The sequence below is a fragment of the Astatotilapia calliptera genome, chromosome 5, assembly GCF_964374335.1.
Source record: "Astatotilapia calliptera chromosome 5, fAstCal68.1, whole genome shotgun sequence".
In the NCBI taxonomy this organism is placed as follows: domain Eukaryota; kingdom Metazoa; phylum Chordata; class Actinopteri; order Cichliformes; family Cichlidae; genus Astatotilapia; species Astatotilapia calliptera.
This window is the reverse complement of record NC_137426.1, coordinates 10,355,736-10,379,007: the sequence shown is the minus strand read 5'-3', so window position 1 is coordinate 10,379,007 and position 23,272 is coordinate 10,355,736. Positions and strand designations below refer to the sequence as shown.

Below are 23,272 nucleotides of genomic sequence, written 5' to 3'. Positions count from 1 at the left end.
CACAATCTGTTGCCAGACCTCGGTGTGTCACATGACTGAGCAACCTCCCCTACTTCCAACACCTGGCACTGCCTGGTCCAGTCACCAAGCAGAAAGAATATCTCTCCCCTGATGGCTTTCCCCACGGGGACTTCACAGGCCATTTACTTTAGTCAGGGTTCAGATTTTAAGGCAATTCAGGTGATAAACACAGAGCTGTTTCAGGGAGCTGCATTGCTGTGACACATTCCTGTGTAACAAAAAATGATTACTGAGAACCCATGTGTTCAATATTTTATTTGACTCTCTGACAATCTGTTATCAGCACGTGGTTCTGTTAAAGAAATGTCAGCAAGCTAACATGGCCCCAGTTACAGCGCTTACAGGCTGATGTTTGGCAGATTTTATATTTAGAACATATATATATAGTTTAGTGCCATCATTAATTACAGTAATGAGCGCACAAAGCACAATGGTACAGCAGTAAAATAATGTATGACTGCCATTTTTTCTGCAAATTAAAAAAATCAACTAGATTATAGTGCAGAAGAACAGATCATTATTAATGCGCCGTGGATGTGTGTATGAAATCTCACAATAAACCAGTTGAAATAGTTCATTTAAAACTGCATATACTGAACTCATGGTGAAAATATCATCAAAGTAGGGCTCATCCGCTGGGGACCTTGAACTTCTGTATCAAATTTCATGTCAGTCCATTCTCTAGTTATTGAGAAATTTTAGTCTGAACCATAGAGGTTAAACAACCAAGAGGCTGACATTGTCAGACCTTGAGCTTCAGCACCAGCATGGCTAAAAAGAACTCAGCTCAGTCTGCTCAAAGTGAATTAGGTGCTTATCACCGAACCATTTAAACCCCACATCAGTAACACCGCATCACCACTGTCAAGTTGGATTGATTTATTTTACAATAAGCAGAGCCAAGGGCACAGAGATATGAACTGTACGCTTTGTGTAATCCAAAGCCATCTCGATCTGCACCTGAGCCATGTCATCATCTGTGCATCTGAGAGAGATGTAAGGCTCTGCCGTGCTGTCGTCATAAGTTGCCTGGCAGGTGGCTAACCATGCATCTGAGACACAAAAGAGTTGCCCGTTTGAGCTACTGAATACATAAACTCAAGGCTTTATTTAGAAAAAAAGAAAGTGAAGAAAAACACCAAGGTCTGTGGGACAAGAAGAAAGAAGGAATGAGTAGCAAGGCAGTAAATGTCTGTCAGCACATTTCCTATAATAATATCGGCCAAGAAAAGCACAAGTTACCCCCAGTCAGGGTTGAGGAAGGGATGACACAGTTCATCTCTGATTAAGGCTTTGAAATCAGTGTACTGTATGTGTATGCGTGGAATACCTCCTGCTAGCTTTGCTAAATAGAGGATAAGTGGCTGGTGAGGTTTGTGTGTCTACTACACAGGAATCCCTCCTCCCCAATCTCTCACTCCAGCTACCCAGGGGAGTGGTAGACTGCAGGGCTAGTGTTGGCTGATTGACTCTGATACATGTGCTGCATATTTCATGCCCTCCAGTCTGTCTGCGTGAGACACAGAGAGACGGGAGACATGCAGATAGACAGACTGGAAGAGACAGCGAGACAGTTGGGAAAATGAGATTAAATAAACCTTTTTGGGGCACTAGAGTTGCATCATGTGTTTACAATATTTTCTCTGTGTGACTTTTTACAGAGATGTATTGTTTGGGACTGTCTCTCTCCCTTACTTACTCCTCTGTGACCCACTGTGGCATCAGCGAAGTCTGCTGTGCTCAGCAGTCAGCACGTTTACACAGCAGCTTTGAGGCGGTACAGCTGACAACCAGCAGCAGGTCCCTTTAGTCCCAGCAAGCATTAAAGGCAGAAGATATGCTCAGTATACCTCAGTGGTCCTCCAGGGAGTTCCCATTTAGCGGCAGGGCACGCACTCCATTTATTTGTGTTTTGATGGGTAAAGTTGATGCACACTCAATGATGTGTGATTATGAGGTTGATTTTGCCAAGTGCTCCTGTTGGTCTGACATTGATTCATCATTGTTATTTTCACAGGAGGCTAACTGACTTTTCATCGTGGTGAGCTTTCACAGTAGAGCCTGCAGCAAATGAATATTTGCAACATCTATTGTTCATTTTTAATCTTTTTGATTAACCATTTTGTCTGAAATGTCAGAAATTTCGATTTCCCAGAACCCGGGGTTACGTCTTCATCTCTTGTTTTGCTGCCCAATTTCAAAACTCAAAGGTGTTTAATTCAGAGTAGATTCATATCCTCACTTTGATCAAACAAAATCAAAAAATTGAATAACCACTCACTGAGGCAGAAAAATGTACGAGTCAGGCTGAATGTGTCAGTTTAGTCTTATTACAAGCTGAATTATCGGTGTCGTTTAAGTGTACTAAGCAAATAATTCTCCTTTCCCCCGTGTTCAGATGAGGATGACGAAGGTGAGCGCAACACAGTTCCCCTCACACCTCTCGACCGCTTCTTTTCTGACGACGAGTCCCTCAAACAACAAAAGAAGAAGCCCAAAAAGATGAAGGAGGGAAAACTGCCGAAAGTTAAGAAGAGGAAAAAAGAGGTAAGGCATAATTCACATTCAGCACCATCTGTCCAGACCTCGGACACAACAGCTTGGCAGGCATTTTGGCTCTAGCCATATCCCGCATTCTCTATTTCTCAAACCATCGCTCTTTTGATGTCTCTGCAATTGGATCAAAGGTGTGTTTTGGCTGCTGGACTGCCTCTGTAATCTAAATGAGAGGCAGTGGACTGTCTCAGGCTTAGGGGAGGTTGGCAGCATTGTCACTGTTACTGCCAGTGTAAGCTGTGGGCTCCAAGCGACAGTTTAGAGTGTAGATTTGTGCCTGTGGTGCTGGTGCTGATGGCAGGGACTGTAGGTCAGAGGCAATGTGTTCATGCCTATCCAGTAGCGGGAGTGAGAGTTATGACAGAGCGGTTTTGACAGTCCTTCGCCTCTAGCCTCTAATTTCCAATATTTAGATAGCAGGATTGAGACTTGATTGGCTCAGAGCATTAACACCAGCGTGATGTTGATAATTTTACAGCTTATGAGGTGAACGCCTGCTGCTTTTGCTGAATAGGTCACATGTGGCTAAAGGAGACAGTTAGAGAATAAGGAAAAATTGCAGCATTAAGAGGTTGCACAGTAGTGTCGTGGTTAGCGCTTGCTTCTTCACAGCAAGGAGGTTACAACCCCTCTGCTCAGGGTTTGTCTGTGTGGAGGTTGGACACTTTCTTTGTGTCTCCACGTGTTTCGTTCAGGTGTGCCGGGTTCCTCATATCAAAGTGATTTAGGTCAATAGATGATTCTAAATGGGTCATGGGCATGCAAGAGTGTGTGATTATCTGTTTTGCTGCATTAGCACTGTGATTGACTGGTTACCTGTGCAGAGTGTACCCTCATTTGTCAGTTTTTTAGAAAATGGATGGATGCTAAAGTCAGTACTGTACTTTATATTATTTCAGTTCCATTTTCTGAGGAGACATTGTTTATAAATGATCAATTATTTAATTTTCAATTTATTATTAAAGAGATGGTTCTTGCATATTTTTCATCAGGCCTCTAGTGCTATTTATTCATTTGTATGACCTGCCCAATTTTGTAGATATTGGCTCTAGACATGTTTCCTTTCTCTTGAATATAATGGTGAAAAATACATTTTATTTTGTAGTATTTAGAGCACCAAAAATATAGTAGAAAAACTGAGATGCAGTGCGTCATTCCAGAGTTGCTAAAATACATCTTTTTACCCAGTTTTACGCCATTTTATGTAGAAACTTTTCTTTGTACAAATTTGCATCCATCAAAAGAAGCGTAAATAAGCTTTCTAAGGGTATAGCAGGGAAAAAACAAGCAGAGTGTATTGAAACCAGCAGTTTTAGGTTAGAGATCCAGTTTTATTCATACAGTGACCTTGTGGTTAAAAGTGCTGAAATTTGGATGATGATTATCTTTGGGCTAATAAGTCTACGAATGACCCCGTTTGCACTACCAAACAATGCATTTGATCCAGCATTACTTCATGATCTGCAGCTTGAAGGGCCATCCTACAAATAAAGTCAGCCCTTTAACTTCTGGAAAAGTTTTGTTTCTTCAAAAGCCCAGAGGCTAAAAGAAATATTTATTATTCAGTAATTACAGGAATTTGCTGTATTCCCAGTGATTTCCCCGCTCATGTTGGCGAGCTGTAACCGTGTCAGTGACATAGCCAGGATGTTCCCCTCCGCTGACTGGAGATGCCAGCAGTACCGTGAGGAGTTTGGCTGACCATGCTGCCACTCGGCCCTTTGGCTGCTCGTGGTAAACACTAAGCTCTGGGTCTCACTGAGCTAATGAAGCGGGGGGCTCCCTGTGACACTCTCCTTTCCCTAACTCACAGACACTGCTCTGTATTCTCCTTTTCTTCCCTCTCCTCTTGTCTCCCACATGCATCACCTCACTTTGCTTTGATTACGATGCTGTTGCTTTCTTTCAGTCTTGCTTTCTTGCTCCCCACCTTGCTGTATTTGTGTCTTTTTTTGCCTCCCATTGAGAAACCATTGCTCCTGTAATTCACTTCCAGTTACTCCCCAAAGGCTGGTGTCAGACAGGGGCCAAAAGTCAATTGGGGTCAGAGACTGTCAGTAGCACATCCCAGTCTGAGTTCACAGCTACTGGCAGGAGGAATGATAGCCACAGAGAGGTGCGCTGTGTTTACTCGTCTTCTCCAGTCTGCAGTGAAACAAAGAGCTGTGTAGATATGACAGGATATTTAATGGGCTTTTTAATAAAATATCTGTTAAATCAGTGAATTCTGGGTTTATGGAAAACAATTCATTTTAGCAGCAGAGGAAACTGCTGCATTTTGGCCACAATAAAAAAAAAACCATGTAGCTGGTTCTTGTAGCATTCACATTTTGCTGAAATACAGTCGGTTTGAGATGAGCTTCTGTCTTGTTTTTATAACTTCAGTATCCTCTCTGGGATTGTGAGTCAACAAAGAGCTGTTTCTGATTTCTGGACAAAAGGAGAGGCCATTGTTTAGAAACCATAAAATAAATTCTTAGAGCAGTTTTCTTTTTTTTTTCCTGTTGCACTACATTTTATTGAACATCCACTTCTTCGCTCATTTGATATTTTCTGTGGCATCCGCTCCAATCTCCCTAAGGCAGAGCCATTATGGGAAAGCATCTAATTTGATTAGGTTATCAGCACTTATCTGATTTTCTTTCCTCTGAAAGAACAGACACCATCTTTGCTGCTGTGCTGTTGTGTCCTTTGCTTTTATGATATGTGTTTAACATTGAACTCAGGGCCACCAAGAGACTGTTGCACAGTTTCACCTTGTCTTTGCAGTTGCTCTCAATGGTGGTTCTGCTTCTTTGCTTTTTGCTCCTCCATCTCCACCCCATCCCCCATCCACAATCTTCAATTTACTCTCTCTCTCTCCTTCTTTCTTTCTCTCTCTCTCTCTCTCTCTCTCTCTCCCTCCTTCTTCTTCTTATGCATAAATGAGATTTGTCTAGACGGGTGCTGGAGCACTGGCTCTGCAACCACAGGCCTCTGCATAACAAGCTCGTTATGCAAACGTGTCTGATTGGATGGCGCTGTTCCATTGGCTGCTGCTGTGATAGAGTGTGTGTGGGGGGTGGGGGGAGTGAGTGGCAGGATAGAAAGAAAGAGTGAGAGAAGAAAGAGAAAGGGGGAGAAGTTAAGAGATAGAGTGAGAGAGAAAATAATGGGGTGGAGGGGTGTGAGAGGAGAGCTATGAGATGTAAAGGAGAGAAAGTAAGAGGAGGAGAGAAAGAGAGAGAACGAGAGAGAGAGTTAGAGAGAGCCAGACACTGCTCAAATTTGGTCACCATGGCAACACAGCCAGGCTGCTGGTAGGGTTGGCGGGCGCTGCGGCAACGTGAGCCTTTCCACTGCGCTACAGAGCGAAACGCCTGCAAGTCTCTCCATGGAGCCACACAGGCCTGCTGAGCAACAGGCAGCGAGCAGAGCACAAAGCTGCTGTGCTCTAATTTTGCTCCACTGCATGTGCACACACAAGTTCACTCTCACATACAGTCATGTTTTACATATGCATAAACACACGCGAAGAGGAACTCTCACAAAAATAGCGTTTTGTTTTTTTTTTTTAAAAAGGAAAGCACTCACAAAGAATGAGCGCACCCACACACACACGCTCAAAAAAAACCCCAACATGTCCACAAACACACAAAAATGCTCTCTCACAGGAACGTGCCCAGTCAGAGACAGGGGCACAAATGGAAACTTCCACAGGCCTACCACATTCAAACACAAATAATTAGGTGGCATGTGCATGATGAGAGAAACAGCACACTTTCCCTCTCTCGCTTACTCATGCGCACATACTATCGTGAGCAACCACTAGCAAATTTGTTCATATGCAGCACTCTTGGTCACACAAACAACACCTGTTAACTGTTAAATCCATACAGCCTTCCAGATGTCTCATATTAAACCAGTAGGATGCAACTCAGGCTACAGATTAACTCTGAGCTCTGATTGGCTTGGGTACCTGAAGTGCTCTTTTTCTGGGTTTTCATTTCATGTAAAAGCACATTTAAAAGGTGACCATGCAGCCGCCTTGACTCTTCATCAAGTCACTGCTTACTTGTACTAATTTAAATATTTCATCACAGGCAGAAGAGTTATCATATTAGCAAGGCAGCGACACTTTCGAGTGATGTCATTTAATTTATGCAAATGCCATCAAGTAGTAGCTTTTATCTAAACTGCTTTAAAGTGCATTCACAGAATATGTTTTTAGAGTGGGTGGCCTCTGTGGGAGCTCTAATCCCTCACCCTGGCAAAATTAATGTCATACTTATTTGCTTTATCAAGTTTAGTATTTTAATTATCCCCACCTTTTTAGCGCTAGATATAAAATTGGGTCTCAGAAGATTGCGCCTAGATTTCTTTTGTCCTGCTGTTTGTAAAATCCAAACCTGGAATCTAGTTGTGTCTCAGGAATCTGGCTTTGATGGCAGCTTTAGTCAGTCACGCTCGCGCCCTTAGGTACAGAGCTGAAGCGAGATTCAAAGCCAGATTCTACGTGTTTACATTTATAAAAATAGCTGCTTGGCAGAAGCTCTACACTACATCAAAGAAATAGCTTAGACAACATTTTCATTTAGTAAAAATATAAATCCAAATATACTAAAATATACTTTCAGCCTGTAAAGATGCCAGATTGAGACTGAGAAAGAGTGACATATTAACCTTTGCACAATTAAACAACATGCTGGTTGTTGGTGTATATGTAATGGTTTTTTTTACCTTCTCAAAATCCTCCAGGGAACAATTCAGGCACGACTTGACAGTGACCTGGAAGAGATTTCAGAGGTGGAGGAGGAACGGGAACGTCCGGAAATCGGCTCCGAAAGTGAGAGCAGCATGTATGGTCCCACCAAGAAGAAGAAGAAGAAACCCAAGGAGAAGAAAGAGAAAAAGCCCAGAAAGAAGAAGAGAGATGAAGAGGATGACGATGATGACGACGATGATGGTAACATGAAAGTAAGTGTATGTTCATGATGCTGACATGACTGTGTTTCAAATGAACATTAAAGTCTGTAGGGGGCTCTAGGTAATGTGTGCAGAAATTGTCCAAAGTTGTTATCACACAGCACAAGACCAGCCCTGTTCTCCATGCTTTAACTCCACTTGGTTAAGGTCAGTGAGCTGCCCGGGTGAAATATGCAGGGAGCCGGACTGTGAATTTGCTGGACAATTACCTGCTGTTCTCACATGTGCAAATGGAGGAAACCGGCAGGTTAAAGAGCGTTTAGAGTCTGATCCCTTTGTAATGCACATTTGCATTTCTCTCACCTTTGTCAGCTAATCTCTAGAGAAGTTCAGGGGGGTACTGCATGTGTAAAAATCACATTTATCAAAATAAGTGACCGTTTCTTTATACAGTAATCTGACGATAATGAAAAAACGTAATGATGCCAAGACTAAATTTAATATTAAGTCTCAATTGACTAATGGTAGATGAAGTCGGGGAAGGTGTTTAACTTTTTAGCATAGTTATCATAATTATAGGCTTGCTTTGAAAAAAAAATAGTGTCTGATACCGAAAGACCGTGAAAACATGGCGTGTAATGCTTTGTTTGTGGATGTGGAAGGGTAAAAGATTAAAATAACTTTAATGTTCACATTTCATGTATTAAACATCATTAACATATGTGCGTTGATCTGTTATCTGTACACCCCCAGGAGCCCAAATCATCGAGCCAGCTGATGCACGAATGGGGTCTTGAAGATGTTCAGTATGGCTTCACTGAGGATGACTATAAAACCATAACCAACTACAAGGCTTTCAGCCAGTTCCTCAGGCAAGCATCTAATTTTGTCTGGATGATCTTTCATTGTGTTAAAGTGCTTTGTTTTGCCTCAGTTTCTCTGGACTGTCAAAGTCATTCTCTGAGAGTCTTCCAGCAAAACTCCACTGTGAGACTAGACTGTGTTGTGACGAGCAAACACTGCTCTTTTTGTTTGAGCTAGAAAGCTCGGCTGTTGGTATAAAGAGTCTGTCTCACCTGGGGCTGTCTGGCTCGGCTAAGCTTCTGCTCTGACAAAGTGGAGCATGAGCTCCTGCAGTGCCCCCTGTGTGTAGTCAGCTGCTTACTGGATGCCTGTGACAGCCAGGAGGCTCTGGGACTCGGTGCTCTGACCCACTATCTTTCACAGGCCAGCGTGCCAAACCTCAAGCTGTTGCCTGACAAATCGCAAACATGACATGCACACAGCAAAGCAGGGAGAATAAAACTTAAGGGGCAGTGGAGTGTCAGCAAATCAAGACCCAGTTCCCTCCAGTGCTGTGGGAAGCAGAGCTTCTATTAACAGGAATGAAGTGTGACATAATAAAGCTGCCATTGTTGTTTCATCTCCCCCTGGTTTTATTCAGGCCTCTCATTGCCAAGAAGAACCCGAAGATTCCCATGTCAAAGATGATGACAGTGTTAGGGGCCAAGTGGCGGGAGTTCAGTGCCAACAACCCGTTCAAAGGTGCATCTGCCACCGCTGTGGCCGCCGCTGTGGCTGCTGCAGTGGAAACGGTTACTGTGGCACAGCCAACGTCTGTCAGCAGCAGCCAGCTGAGCTCTCAGCTGGGGCCGATCAAAAAAGCCAAAACCAAAGAGGGAAAGGGTAAGACCTAATAAAAAGCGAGATCATTTTTAAGAAACGATAGCAAGAATGCCATCTGATTAACAGATCTCACGACTGACTCTGTGTGTGTCAGGACCAGGAGTTAGAAAGAGAAGTAAGACTGTGAAAGAAGTGAAGAAGAAGCCCAAGCCGAAGAAGACCAAATCAAAGTCGGGCCAAAGTGGGAAGAAGAAGAAAGCATCCTCGGTATGTCTTGCAGAACCCTTTTCCCTCAGCTTTCCCTTGAACGACATCAAAGCCACCGGCCTGTTTGCAGCACTTATTGTGAAAGTTGGTTTATCTTAATTCTTTCTGTAGCTCTGCGCTCCTTAGTTTCTGTGTTTGCTTTTCTAGAGTGAGGAGGACTTCCTAGAGGAGTCAGACTTTGATGACATCAGCATCCACAGTGCCTCTGTGCTTTCTGATACCTCGGGGGCCGCCACCAAGAAAAAGGCCCGACGTGGGCGGAAAAAAAGGAAAAGTATGTTTACTGTCTACTCTTGCCATGCTCTGTGGTGTGTTTTTCCCTCTAAAATCCCATTGAAATCCCTCAGAACCAGACTGTTTGATTTTGGGTAATGAGTAAATTAAAATGTATTTTTTTAAGCTTTATTTATTCTGGGAATGCTTTCTAAAGGCAGATGGTCTTCCACAGCAGCTAGTGTGCTTATACTCATTAAGATATTTTTTTATATAGAGGATTCTAATGTGTAATTATCTTGCATTTATCTATGCATCCATATCTATGTGGCTTTCTATATGAGGGAACTGCCCAGGTTTAATTGTTCTGTAACCTTCTCCAGAGGAGGACGGTGATGGCTATGAGACAGACCACCAAGACTACTGTGAGGTTTGCCAGCAGGGTGGAGAGATCATCCTGTGCGACACCTGTCCCAGAGCTTACCACCTGGTCTGTCTGGACCCTGAGCTGGAGAAGGCCCCAGAGGGAAAATGGAGCTGTCCACACTGTGTAAGTACATTAGTTTGAGCAGACTGACACATTTTGTAAGGTGGTGACTGCCCAAGTTGGATTCATGAGAGTTATTTTTGGTGATATCTTTGATGCAACTAGTCCAGGGCTATACAATGTAACAGCCTGAACTGTTGGCACCATCTTTAACCATCAGCTCAAGTTTGATGTGAATACGGAGTCAATAAAACGGGGTTAACAGAGGATACGTTTGTTAACGAGGCTGAACTCTTTTCATGTCAATAAAAAACTGTATGCAATTTTTAGTATTCATTTTTAGGAAGTCTTTTAACTTTTTCTTGCTGGTCAGGTTTTTCATCTATTAAGGATTGAAACTCCCTCAGAAGTATTGTTAACACCTGCTCCGAAATCACAGGCAGAGAGATTTGTGCTCACTGTGAGGAAATCAGGTGATAAATAAGGCAAAAAAACATTATTATCCATCCTGAATATGTTTTGCCATCTGAGTTCAGGAAGTTGCTCTCAGGTCACTGTTACTTTGTACCCAGTGTAGAACAAACAGATTAAAATCCTTCATTACCTCAGATATTAGACAATTAGTGCTGACAGGAGTCATTCAGGTTATTTTTATTATTTTGTTTTTAATGGCTTTTTATTCTTACGATGTTAGTTGACTTCTGCCTTAACGTGCAGCAGTGTTTGTGATCAGCATTTAAAGACTGTAGGCTGTGTGACTATTAAGAGGAATTTTTGACTTTGTGAGCAGGTTTTGTGTATAAGCTGCAAACAAACTGTTCCCGACTGTGCACAAAAACAGCCAAGAAATCACGCAATTAAGAACAACTGGACTGTCAGTGTTTACGATGTTTGTTATCTTAACTTTACTTTCTGCGAATATCTCTATGTCTGAAAAATTGACATAGTCAGAGTTAAACTGAATATGTATGCTTAGTTTTACTCCCTAACATGCCCACATCAACTGTGTCCTCTAGGAGAAGGAGGGAATCCAGTGGGAGGCCAAAGATGAAGATGAAGATGAGGAGGAGGCTCCAGGTGAGGAAGAGGATGACCACATGGAGTTTTGCAGAGTTTGTAAAGATGGAGGAGAGCTGCTGTGTTGCGATACCTGCCCATCATCCTACCATATCCACTGCCTCAACCCGCCGCTTCCCGAGATACCAAATGGGGAGTGGTTATGTCCGCGCTGTATGGTAAGTTCATCTCAGTCGCCGTAGTATTTGATATTATTTTGTTTAAAATGGCTAATAATTAGGCATAGGTTCATGAAAATGTTGTAGTCAGAACAACTGGACATTTTACATACACTCATGATGGACATGAATGCTATTAATGGGACTTTGGGATTTCTGAACTGGTTTTTTTTTTTTCAGCATAAATGGTTGTACAGCATACACTCTTAATGATTTTAAACAAGAACTGAGTGCACAAGTTTGATTTATTTTAGATTTACTATAATCCACACAGTTCTTGTAGTTTCTAATATATCCATATACTCTCAATGATATGTGGATAAACTTTTCTTAGCAAGTTGCATCTTGAGAGGACACTTTTGGTAGTCATAAACAAACCTATGGCATAATTCTGGCTGGATATTTGACAACTCTTCTTGGCAGAATTGGTAAAGTTAATTGGTTGGTTTCCTTGAAAGTACCCCGTTTTTAAGCCTACTTCACAAATTTTCAATAGTGTCGAGGTCTGTGTTTTAGGAAGCCCTTTCCAGAAGTTCAATCTTAACCGACTGTATCCATTTCAAAGAACTGTTGTCATACTTTTGACCCTGTGTGCATTAGAGAAAATTGAAAATAAATACAAACTTGTGCACCAAAATCTTATTGTTTTAAAGTCAATAAAGATGTATGCTATCAATTCATTCATCATTCATCCTGGAAAAAGAGCAGTTAAAAAAAATCATTAAAAGCCCAAAATTTGCATGACATTCATCTCCATGATGAGTGTAAGTAAACCTCAATTGTATATGTGCACAACGATATTTAGTTTAACATTTGCTTTGGTGGCAGCACGGTGGCACGGTGGTTAGCACTGTTGCCGCACAGCAAGACGGTTCCGAGTTCAATTCCACCATCTTTCTGTGTGGAGTTTGCATGTTCTCCACGTGTTTGTGTGGGTTCCCTCCGGGTACTCTGGCTTCCTCCCACCGTCCAAAGACATGCAGCTTGTGGGGATAGGTTAATTGGATAATCCGAATTGCCACTAGGTGTAAATGTGAGTGCGAATGGTTGTCTGTCCCCGTGTGTTGGCCCTGCGACAGACTGGTGACCTGTCCAGGGTGTACCCTGCCTCTCGCCCTATGACAGCTGGGATAGGCTCCAGCGACCCCGAAAGGGAATGGATGGATTTTCTTTGGTGATTTTGTTCAAATTGTTTTGTTTTTCAGTCTTGTCTTTTCTCTTTGTTGTTTACAAACGTGACACATTTACATCATGTTGATTTTAATTACCAGAGCGCTGTCACTGATACATAATTGAATGATGCATAAATATACATTGTTAGAGAGCCAGAGCAGATAAAGGGTGACCTCTTTCACTTTGATAAGTGTGCACACCTACAGCAGTTTCAGCCACATTAGCTTGTTGATGTTAATGTGAAATATGTCTCCTTTAGGAGGGTGATTGCTTGTCAAAGACTTTCATATTCATCTTCATATTTTTACAGAAACTCATTATTGTTACTTAGTCAGAAGCTAAGAAGAGCTGTGTGTGTGACAGAACCTTACTTTTTCCTTGCAGTGCCCTCCCCTTAAAGGAAAAGTACAAAAGATTATGCACTGGACGTGGGGAGAAGCTCCGCTGCCAGCCGAACCACCTACAGGACCTGATGGCAAGCCAACAGATCCGCTCACCAACCCCCCGCTCAAGGGCCGCCCAGAGAGGGAGTTCTTTGTTAAGTGGGCTGGCCTTTCGTACTGGCACTGCTCCTGGGTCAGCGAACTGCAGGTGAGATGCCAGAAGTCAGTCTAGTCTCAAATTAACATTTCTGCTCTTCTTGGCCAAAGTGTTCTCTTTGTTAAATATAGAACAAACCGAAGGAGCCAAGGGAGGATTTTACTGGATGATCTATTACTTTTTAATATAATATTAGAAAAACACAATGTTACATGAAATCTATTTTTCAGTTTTTCATGGAGAAGTTTTCCTTCAAATGCTCGACAAAGCACCTAATTTATTTTACACGAACTTTTTCTTTATTAATATCAGTCTGGGTTTTTTGTAACTAATTAAGTCAGTTTCATTGTTACAGATGGAAAATAATATATTGCATTTTTGTACCTACTTTGCTCAAGGAGGTGCTTGAAGGAAACTTACAAAACCAATAGTTTTGCTTTGTTGCTGGTTGTGCAGTTGGAGCTGTACCACACGGTCATGTACCGGAACTATCAGCGTAAGAACGACATGGACGAGCCCCCGCCATATGACTACGGCTCCGGAGAGGAGGAGCTCAACAGTGAGAAGAGAAAGAGCAAAGATCCCCAGTATGCTGCGATGGAGGAGCGCTTCTACCGTTATGGCATTAAACCAGAGTGGATGGTTATCCACCGGATAATCAATCATAGGTAGCTGCTCACACAGACTCTCAGATCAGGGTTTTCAGGATGTATTTAAAATACCATACATTTTATAGACCAGATATTCTAATTATTGCTTTTAACATTTCACAATATATCTGTATAACAGTTAAATGATCAGAAAGAAACATCTTCCATATGGCGGTCTCATATCAAGTTGTTTTTCAGTGTCTGTTTAATGATCAGTGTGATAAATTTATAAAACCTGCAGCTGTTTTCTGCTTTGTAGTTTTGATAAAGATGGTGATGTGCACTACTTGATCAAGTGGAGAGACCTGCCCTACGACCAGTGCACCTGGGAGGTGGATGATTTCGACATCCCAGATTATGAAAGTCATAAAGCTTCTTACTGGGATCACAGGTTAGTTAACTGTGTTTTGTACCTTTTTCAAGTAGCTTTCTCACGGTGGGAAGATGACAGTGAGAACACAGAAATCCCCTGCACACAAAAGTAAACAAAAGCATATGCCTACATCTGCTGCTGTTTCCCTTCATCCTCGCCCTCTGTCTGTGACAACCGTTAGAGTCATTTGTTGTGACATGAAATTGTTGCTTCGTTATAATTTTTTTTCCTTTTCCTCAGAGAGCAAATTTTAGGAGAGGATCAGCGCCCTCTTGTGGTGAGGAAAGGCAAGAAACTAAAAGATGACCATCCAAAGAGAGAAGTCCCTCCTGATGCCCCAATCATAGATGTAAGTTTGGATATTTGGGCCCACTTCTGCCAACTGAACTGTGATTGCCTGCAGCAGGTTTTTGCAGCAAACATTTCAAAAGTAATGCTCTCGATCTAAAGCCACAATTTATCGTGGCTGATTATTCTAGAGTCTATATTTAAACTGCACATATACAGTACTGTGAAAAAGTTATGAGTCACCCCTCATTTCTTTGCATTTTGCTTGGAAAATGGTATATAGGTGCTACGAAATATGGGCTAAATGGAAATACAGAGTAAAAGTCAAAGCCAAAGTTTTTACAAATTTAATTCGCTTGATATGAACACCTTCATTCTTCCGGACAGCCTGAACTCTCTTAGGCAATCCTTCATATAATTTCTTTAAGGATAATTCAGGGATAGTTCTCCAGGCCTCTTGAAGGACATTCAAAGCTCTTCTTTGGATGTTGACTGTGTTCTGTTCAGTTCTTTGTCAAGAGGATCCCACACAGTTTCAGTAATGTTGAAATCCAGGCTCTGGGGAGGCCAATCCAAAACTGATAGTTTTCTATTGTGTATTTTTCTATTCAGGTATGCTTTTACTGCACTGAGAGTGTGTTTGTGATGCTTTAAAATGGCATTGCATGTTGGATCAAAATCTTATGGAACTTTTCTGCATTCATAATTTCAGCAGTTTTGACAAGATCAAACCATGTTTTACATGGTGAAGCACCAGATGCATCTTTCACATCTTATCTCATGTTTTCCTGGATCTTTTCATGTTTCATAAGGACATGACTTTTAGATACTGTTCATCTGCTGTTGGTAGTTTTTTAGGTCTCCCGCTTCTTGTTTTGTCCAACTGTTCATTTTTTAAAGGCAAATTATGGGTTTTTGTGACAGATTGCTTGTAATGAAGCCCATAAAGATAAAATTTCAGATTTGTCCTTTGCTAAGTTTTCTTATGTTTATGCTAATGTTTTTTATGCTTAAATGATTCATAGGTTGATATTAAGTTGTTCAAAAACTACAAGATCTGGACTGGAAATGAGAGCCAAAGTAACAAAATAAAAAAGCATTGAAAGACCTTCCGAAAGACTCTTACAAGATTCTGCCTCCTATTTCTATTATCAGCCCACCATCAAGTTTGAGCACCAACCATGGTACATTAATGCCACTGGGGGAACGCTACATCCGTACCAGCTGGAAGGCCTGAACTGGTTGAGGTTCTCCTGGGCTCAGGGCACAGATACGATCCTGGCTGATGAAATGGGCCTGGGAAAGACGGTGCAGACGATAGTGTTTCTCTACTCGCTGTATAAGGAGGTAAGACTGAAAGACTGTCCTCTTTTGTCTTTTCCATATTGCATTGCATAGATCACATTTTGGTTCTGTGGGTGTCATTCATAAAGCACCTGTTAGTAATATAAATGGGAATATAAACTTAGAGCTAATAATATTGTGCGTAAAAAGTAAAATGATGAACTGAGTTCTTCTTCGGGTGATGTATTTTATGGGGAAGTAACCTAATGTCTCCTGTCTCTGTCAGGGTCATTCCAAAGGACCTTTCTTGGTGAGCGCACCCCTTTCCACTATCATTAACTGGGAGAGAGAATTTGAGATGTGGGCTCCAGATTTCTATGTGGTGACATACACTGGAGACAAAGACAGCAGGGCAATCATCAGGGAGAACGAGTTCACCTTTGAAGACAGTGCAGTAAAATCAGGGCGGAAGGTGTTCCGTATGAAGGTAGTGTACCCCATGCTCATCCATGTTTTTCTCACCAGGTCAAAATACTGTTTTTCAAGTGCATACTTTTTGAAGCCGCAGGTGATGAAATAAATGATAATTTTACTTTGTTTTTAATTCATTTTATGCCTATTACATGCAGCACATACTAAATCATCGTATCTACCATCCAATCTGCTCCCTTGCAGAAAGACACTCCTATCAAGTTCCATGTGCTGCTGACATCTTATGAGCTGATTACTATAGATCAAGCCATTCTGAGCTCTGTCACCTGGGCCTGTCTGGTGGTAGATGAGGCCCACAGATTGAAAAACAACCAATCAAAGGTAAAGCTGCACCGCCTGCACTGAGATATATCCTATCATATGCTTTGGAAGCAGAAACAGCATCCTTTTAACAGAAAAAGAAAAATGCATGAGAAGGATGAGTAGAGTAAGGTGTACATCTCTTCATATGGCATTGACTTTCATCATCTTGCACAATCTCTCATGTTCAGTTTTTCAGAATTCTCAATGGGTATAAGATCTACTACAAGCTGCTGCTCACTGGAACTCCTCTTCAAAACAACCTAGAAGAGCTGTTCCACCTCCTTAACTTCCTCACCCCAGAGCGCTTCAAGTATGTGCTGTCTCTTTTCTATCGTATATAATTTCCTACCTTTTTTTCTCATGGATTTCATGCATTAAATTATGATATATATAATGTTATGAACAATAAAAAATACAAACAGGAAGAAAGTGAATGTAAATAACTTCATTATAAATAATTGTGTATAAACTGATTTTAAGTCTTTTTTAATAGTTTTCTAAAGCCAATGAAAATTCACCATCATCTAATATTTTTTTGCCCGTATAGACTCAGTTTCTGTGCAGCTCAGGTAAATTGGTATAGATTTTATGACTGATCCTCCTTATTATCTCATAAGTTCAGCCCAGTAATGAGTCTTGTCCATTTAAAACTCCAGAATGACAAATTTTATACATTTCCAACATCACAGGCACAGCTAACTGACCAAAGCACTTTTACATTTTGTGATGAGTAAGACTATCAGCATCCATTTTCAAGCAGTTTTAAGTCAGCACATTGTACTGGAGCAAAAATAGATAGATCTCTTGTTTTAAATAAAATACATTTAAATTAAGAAATAGGCTTTTTTTTAAAAATATAATTTCATTTCATTGTGACCTGCAGTAACCTGGAAGGCTTCCTGGAGGAGTTTGCTGATATCTCTAAAGAGGATCAGATCAAAAAGCTCCACGACCTGCTGGGACCTCACATGCTCAGGAGGCTGAAAGCTGATGTCTTCAAGAATATGCCTGCAAAGACAGAGCTGATTGTCAGAGTGGAGCTTAGCCCCATGCAGAAGTAAGCCTGAAAAAAATAAGCATAACCGTGTTGAAGGAAGCATGGGCAAATAATTGATTGTGATTTTCATTTCTTCTCCTGACTCTATCTGACCTCTAACCTGCAGGAAATATTACAAGTTTATCTTGACACGAAACTTCGAGGCTTTGAACTCCAAAGGTGGAGGGAACCAGGTGTCCCTCCTCAACATTATGATGGACCTGAAAAAGTGCTGCAACCACCCTTACCTGTTCCCTGTGGCCGCTGTGGTAAGGCAGATTTACTTTATTTGTTTTATTTCAGAGTACAGATGACTTATATCAACCAACACAGAAAACTAGAAAACTGCCCCTTTTTCTGAGTTCGATTTAGCATGTTATTCAGAGATACTGTAGCAAGCAATGATTCTCGAGCTAATCTCCATCCTGGCATTGATTGTTTTATCTTGAAGGAGGCTCCTGTTTTACCCAATGGCTCTTATGATGGCAACCTACTGGTGAAGTCCTCAGGAAAACTGACGCTGCTTCAGAAAATGCTAAAAAAGCTCAAAGATGAAGGACACAGAGTTCTCATTTTCTCTCAGGTAACACTCAAATAAATGTATGTGTCAGAGTCTGTCTATATTTTAGCCATTTCTGTGCGATGGCAGTTTTATGTGATGAATGACATCAAAGACAATTTCAGGTTTTTTAGCTGTAAGGTCCAACATTGTGTTTACAGATGACAAAGATGCTGGATCTGCTCGAGGACTTTCTTGAGTTTGAGGGTTATAAATATGAACGTATTGATGGGGGGATTACTGGAGGTCTAAGGCAGGAAGCCATTGACCGCTTCAATGGTGAGGGTTGGTTTTTTTTTGTGCACTTGCACATTTGTCTCAGTCTGGCTTTCACTTACTCACACACGCTTAAACACACAAAGCAACTCGCTGCTCTGTTTTATGTCACAGCACCAGGCGCGCAGCAGTTCTGCTTCTTGCTTTCAACACGAGCTGGAGGCCTTGGCATCAACCTGGCGAGCGCAGATACTGTCATCATCTACGACTCTGACTGGAATCCTCACAATGACATCCAAGTACTGACTCCACATAGAATATTTTAATATTGAATTATTATTATTATTTATTTATTTGTAATTTGTAACAAGTTGAGCTTTAATTCTCAAGTGAAAAACCATCTCTTTAATTTCACCTCTTCACTCCAGTGTCATGCCTTGTATCTTCCTCTTTGTTACAGGCATTTAGCAGAGCGCACCGTATAGGCCAAAACAAGAAAGTGATGATCTACCGGTTTGTGACTCGAGGCTCAGTGGAGGAGCGAATCACCCAAGTGGCCAAAAGGAAAATGATGCTGACTCACCTGGTGGTGCGCCCTGGCCTGGGCTCCAAAATGGGCTCCATGTCCAAACAAGAACTGGATGACATCCTAAAGTTTGGAACTGAGGAGCTTTTTAAAGATGAAATGGAAGCAGCACGAACAATGGGTCTGTCTATGTGTATACTGACGTGTGTTTCTGTTATGGATTGAACAAAAGCACACCCATTTTTATTGGGGTTTGTCTATTCACAGATATTCCTGTGCTAGAGACCTTTTTGTGTAGATTTCTATCAGCATTTTTAAGCTTACACACTTTCCTCTGCTCAAAAGCGCCTCCGCTCGTTATTAAGTAAAAGCCTCTCATTAACAGGTGATAACAAAGATGGTGAGGAGGGCAGTGTGATTCACTACGACGATGATGCTATCTCAAAGCTGCTGGACCGCAGCCAGGATGCCACTGAAGACACAGAGATACAGAATATGAATGAGTACCTGAGCTCCTTCAAGGTGGCTCAGTATGTGGTGAAAGAAGAAGATGGAGAGGTGAGATTTTAACCGTCTTCACATCATGTGACATCATGATAATTGGGGTCGCACACACAAAATCTGTAGATCTCATTTATATCACAGTTCAATTATTTTGCTCAATACGCTACCTTCGACATAGGCCTTGTTTTAGAGATACTTACGCATGTGTCCTAATGTGCTATTATTCAGGAGGAGGTAGAGCGAGAGATCATTAAGCAAGAGGAGAACGTGGATCCGGACTACTGGGAAAAACTCCTCCGCCACCACTATGAGCAACAGCAGGAAGATCTGGCGCGAAATCTGGGCAAAGGCAAACGCATCCGAAAGCAGGTCAACTACAACGATACGACCCAGGAAGACCAAGGTAGGCTCAAGAGACACACAGCACCTCCCTATCAACATGTCTGCCGAGTTTTATTAGAGAGACAAGAGTGTGGCATTATCTCAAAATGGGATCATTTGGGTGTATCCTCTTCATTGTAACTCTTAGAATTCATTATACTGCCCTAAAGCTCACTTGTACCTCATGCATTTATGTAGTTTTATCAATGGGTGTTAAAGCACCCCTTTTTGCAGTAATTTTGCATGCTCAGCGTCCTGTCGATTGTAGTTGTCCTGCAGTTGAACTTTTATTTAAGAGTGAATAAAGACTTTAAAGCTCATTGTAGCTTAGAGTACACTCAAAGTTAAAGTGATTGTCTGCCATAGTTGCAAACCCTCACTTCACTTCCAGAGGCCTGAAGTGGTACAGTATGTGCATGCCCGACTGTAGTGGTCTGTAGTAATCTGCAGTGCCATGGCGCCCTCAGGTGGCCACCAACAGAAGCGAACGCAATGTACTGTTTCTCTTTGATGTGTGGCTCAGAATGGCAGGATGATCTTTCAGACAATCAGTCGGAGTACTCCGTGGGGTCCGAGGACGAGGACGAAGATTTCGAGGAGAGGCCTGAAGGTAGGCAGCAAAAAACACGATAAGTCACATTTGAATATAAACAAAACAGATTCTTACTGTATTTTTTCTGTCATTATACATGTCCCTACATGCGCCCATCTTTCTGACAACGGACTTTGTTTTGTTCTACGTAGGAGGACGCAGACAATCACGTCGGCAGCTCAAGAGTGAGAAAGACAAACCTCTTCCACCCTTACTGGCTCGGGTTGGAGGCAGTATCGAGGTATGAATTCCAGGAAGTCCTCGCATATCTTCAAGTGTATTGGCTTACTTTAATTGTTTGTCTTACCAGATCATTTTGTAATCAGTCACTTTAGAATATTTCCTCATTTGAAGAAAATTTGACATTTTTGAGCAGCATGTCAGGAAGCATCACTGCTCTGCAGCTGATCATGTGCTTCTTTGTAAAATGAGAAATCAGGATCAATAAATTCTCACCCTGTTATTACATCATAAAACATATATCCACAAGTATAATTTAGAACTGTTTTAATATACAAGGGAATACTTCTTATGTCTTTCTACTGCTTCTTTCTGACTTTTTGAATTCACAACCTCTTTATCTAAAACATCTCTATTACTCTGTTTTCTGATTATCATCATTTCAAGGTCCTTGGGTTCAACGCTCGTCAGAGGAAAGCCTTCCTTAATGCCATCATGCGCTGGGGCATGCCCCCTCAGGATGCTTTCAACTCTCATTGGCTAGTTAGGGACCTGAGAGGGAAGAGTGAGCGCGAGTTCAGGTGAAGCTCTAATATTATTCATTTTTCAACTATGACACAAGTAGCGTTATTTGAATCAGTTGTAATTTTGTTTTCACACAGTGCAATTTTTTTCTCAAGAGGGGCCTGTCATTATATTAAGTGGCAGCTCTTGGCTCTTTCATTAACTGTTTACACTGTTTGCTAGCCCATGGCAATGCTCCAGATTGCTCATGTCACGTTGGTAAAGGTCGGCCTTGCCAATTTCACTTTAATTTGGAGCAGTGGGAAAGAAAATGCCCACAGGTTGTTAAAACTAAAATTTTATGCCTGCAAATTATAACACATCACTCCTGTTGCTGCTATTGCAGCCAATAACACTATTGGCAAACCTATTACTTTGACCTTGTTCTCAATCAGTCAGTTGAAGTGATGGCATTATGTTTTACCAAAGCGACTCACTACACTGCATTAGCATTTACTTCAGCTGTCTTCTATGTATTGATAGTTTCTTTAATAATTAGAGATGGCACATCCTATATGTAGTTATGGATACCCATTTTACTAAGCTTCATTAAACAGATCAGAAAATGTTAACCTGTAGCTTACATGCTGATGTAGTGTAACAGTGCACCTGTCTAGTACACAGTGTCATCTGTGTAGTTTCAGTTTCTAATAGATGTTAAAATGTACAACAAAATCTAGCATGAAAGGTAGGGTATGTATGTGCTTCCAGCAACAAACATCTTCAGCACTCGCTGTGGTGTTCCGACCGTGTCGAGCGTGTAAGCCTGTGAAACGTATATAATCGTCTTTTCCTGAAGAAGAAGCTTTGATACTGTCAGGAGAGTAGTTTGGGCAGTGTGAGAGTGTGATACACTGACTGAAAATGGGTGTCTCACACTAGGTTTTTTCTCATGATGTTGTTATTTGGGGAATTCTCCAAAATGTCATGTCGTTTAGTGAGCTGCACAGCAGAAACATGTTTGAGTTCAGAGTGATACATGGCAGTGTATCACCTCGAAACAGTGAGATTTCTGCCACCAGGGTGTGCATTCTTGAATGACATTAAGATGACAGGAAAGGAGTGCGTGTCTGAAACAAGCTTATTGCTACCTCCCTAGTCGTTAGTAGAGGTTTGAAAATGTGAGTTTGTGCTGGTAACCTTATAGAAATTTTTGTGTTCCTTAGGGCCTACGTGTCTCTGTTCATGAGACATTTATGTGAGCCGGGGGCAGATGGAGCAGAGACCTTTGCCGATGGAGTCCCTCGCGAGGGGCTGTCTCGTCAGCATGTTCTTACCAGGATCGGAGTCATGTCCCTTGTCAGGAAAAAGGTACCGATTATTCAGCCAAAGAAATTTTCTTCCTATGCTGGAACATTGAGATTAGAAAAAGTAGGTCAGCCCATCCTGGAGGAAGCCAAAGCGGGGGGGCGGGGGGGGGGGGGGGGGTAATCTTTGGGTACAAACTTTTTCTTGCTTTGATCATCATGCATATTCCAAAATAAGATGTTTTTTGGAGATTTGTCAGCAGTGAATACATCTGAGACTGAAGTGAATGAAGATTTGTATGTAAAGTGTTTAGAAAGGTTAGAAAGTTACTAAATACAGTTTCCACAATTATATTCGCCAATGTAGGATCACAGGCTAATACTACTTTTTCTTTATATTATACAGTACTGTGCAAATCTCTTGAGCCACCCTTGATTTCTTACCTTCTTACAATTCTTACAAATGGTCCTTTACAATAGTTTAACCATTTAACACTGACCTATGAATAATTTAATCATAAAAACACACCAAACTCAAGGGATGGAGGGACCGAAGAAGTCATATGGATGGCATCCAGATGAAGAGACTCTCAATGACTTCTTCAGTCGCTTGGAAATCACTAAAAGTTTGATTTTGTTCATCTGGACTCTGTTTCCAGATAAACAGAATGAACTTTCTGGGATTTCCTTACCTGAATTATTGATCCTGGATCGAGATCTTGACTCACTTGGGCAAGAACTGCCTAAAACTGGCATGTGAGTACAAGCAAACAGCACGTACATCACTCTCTTGGATCAGTGATGAAATGTTTCACATTTCTGAGGTCCTTCAAGAAGCCTGGAAAACTATTCCTGAAGACTACTTAAGTAAATTAGAAGAAAGTTGCCTAAGAGAGTTTTAAGTTTAGGCTTTGTTGAAGAATAAAAGGTGATCATACCAAATATTGACTTCCAGGCTCATTTGAACTGTTAACCTTTCTAACTGTCTGTCTTTATATGTTTTATTTCCAAGTAGGTTAACAGGTGTTTTAATAAATTGTTGCACCAGTTTTAA

General features: G+C 41.5%; 1 protein-coding gene across 3 annotated transcripts in view; it reads left to right on the top strand.

Moving 5' to 3' along the window:
- Positions 1-23,272, top strand: part of chd5 (chromodomain helicase DNA binding protein 5) — a 36,965-nt gene that overhangs the window by 5,147 nt on the left and 8,546 nt on the right. For 2 of the 3 annotated variants that reach the window (XM_026167158.2, XM_026167155.2), the window contains exons 2-29: positions 2,420-2,568; positions 7,315-7,533; positions 8,236-8,354; positions 8,927-9,168; positions 9,263-9,375; positions 9,523-9,649; positions 9,972-10,138; positions 11,092-11,310; positions 12,868-13,074; positions 13,480-13,691; positions 13,933-14,064; positions 14,287-14,395; positions 15,490-15,681; positions 15,905-16,105; positions 16,294-16,431; positions 16,602-16,723; positions 17,297-17,470; positions 17,577-17,718; positions 17,901-18,032; positions 18,170-18,287; positions 18,399-18,523; positions 18,685-18,931; positions 19,136-19,308; positions 19,483-19,657; positions 20,159-20,245; positions 20,380-20,468; positions 20,855-20,988; positions 22,138-22,282. In XM_026167158.2, the coding sequence (XP_026022943.1) occupies positions 2,420-2,568; positions 7,315-7,533; positions 8,236-8,354; positions 8,927-9,168; positions 9,263-9,375; positions 9,523-9,649; positions 9,972-10,138; positions 11,092-11,310; positions 12,868-13,074; positions 13,480-13,691; positions 13,933-14,064; positions 14,287-14,395; positions 15,490-15,681; positions 15,905-16,105; positions 16,294-16,431; positions 16,602-16,723; positions 17,297-17,470; positions 17,577-17,718; positions 17,901-18,032; positions 18,170-18,287; positions 18,399-18,523; positions 18,685-18,931; positions 19,136-19,308; positions 19,483-19,657; positions 20,159-20,245; positions 20,380-20,468; positions 20,855-20,988; positions 22,138-22,282 (4,409 nt within the window). The remainder of the gene's footprint in view (positions 1-2,419; positions 2,569-7,314; positions 7,534-8,235; positions 8,355-8,926; positions 9,169-9,262; positions 9,376-9,522; positions 9,650-9,971; positions 10,139-11,091; positions 11,311-12,867; positions 13,075-13,479; positions 13,692-13,932; positions 14,065-14,286; positions 14,396-15,489; positions 15,682-15,904; positions 16,106-16,293; positions 16,432-16,601; positions 16,724-17,296; positions 17,471-17,576; positions 17,719-17,900; positions 18,033-18,169; positions 18,288-18,398; positions 18,524-18,684; positions 18,932-19,135; positions 19,309-19,482; positions 19,658-20,158; positions 20,246-20,379; positions 20,469-20,854; positions 20,989-22,137; positions 22,283-23,272) is intronic. The other variant, XM_026167156.2, reaches the window with a different exon arrangement.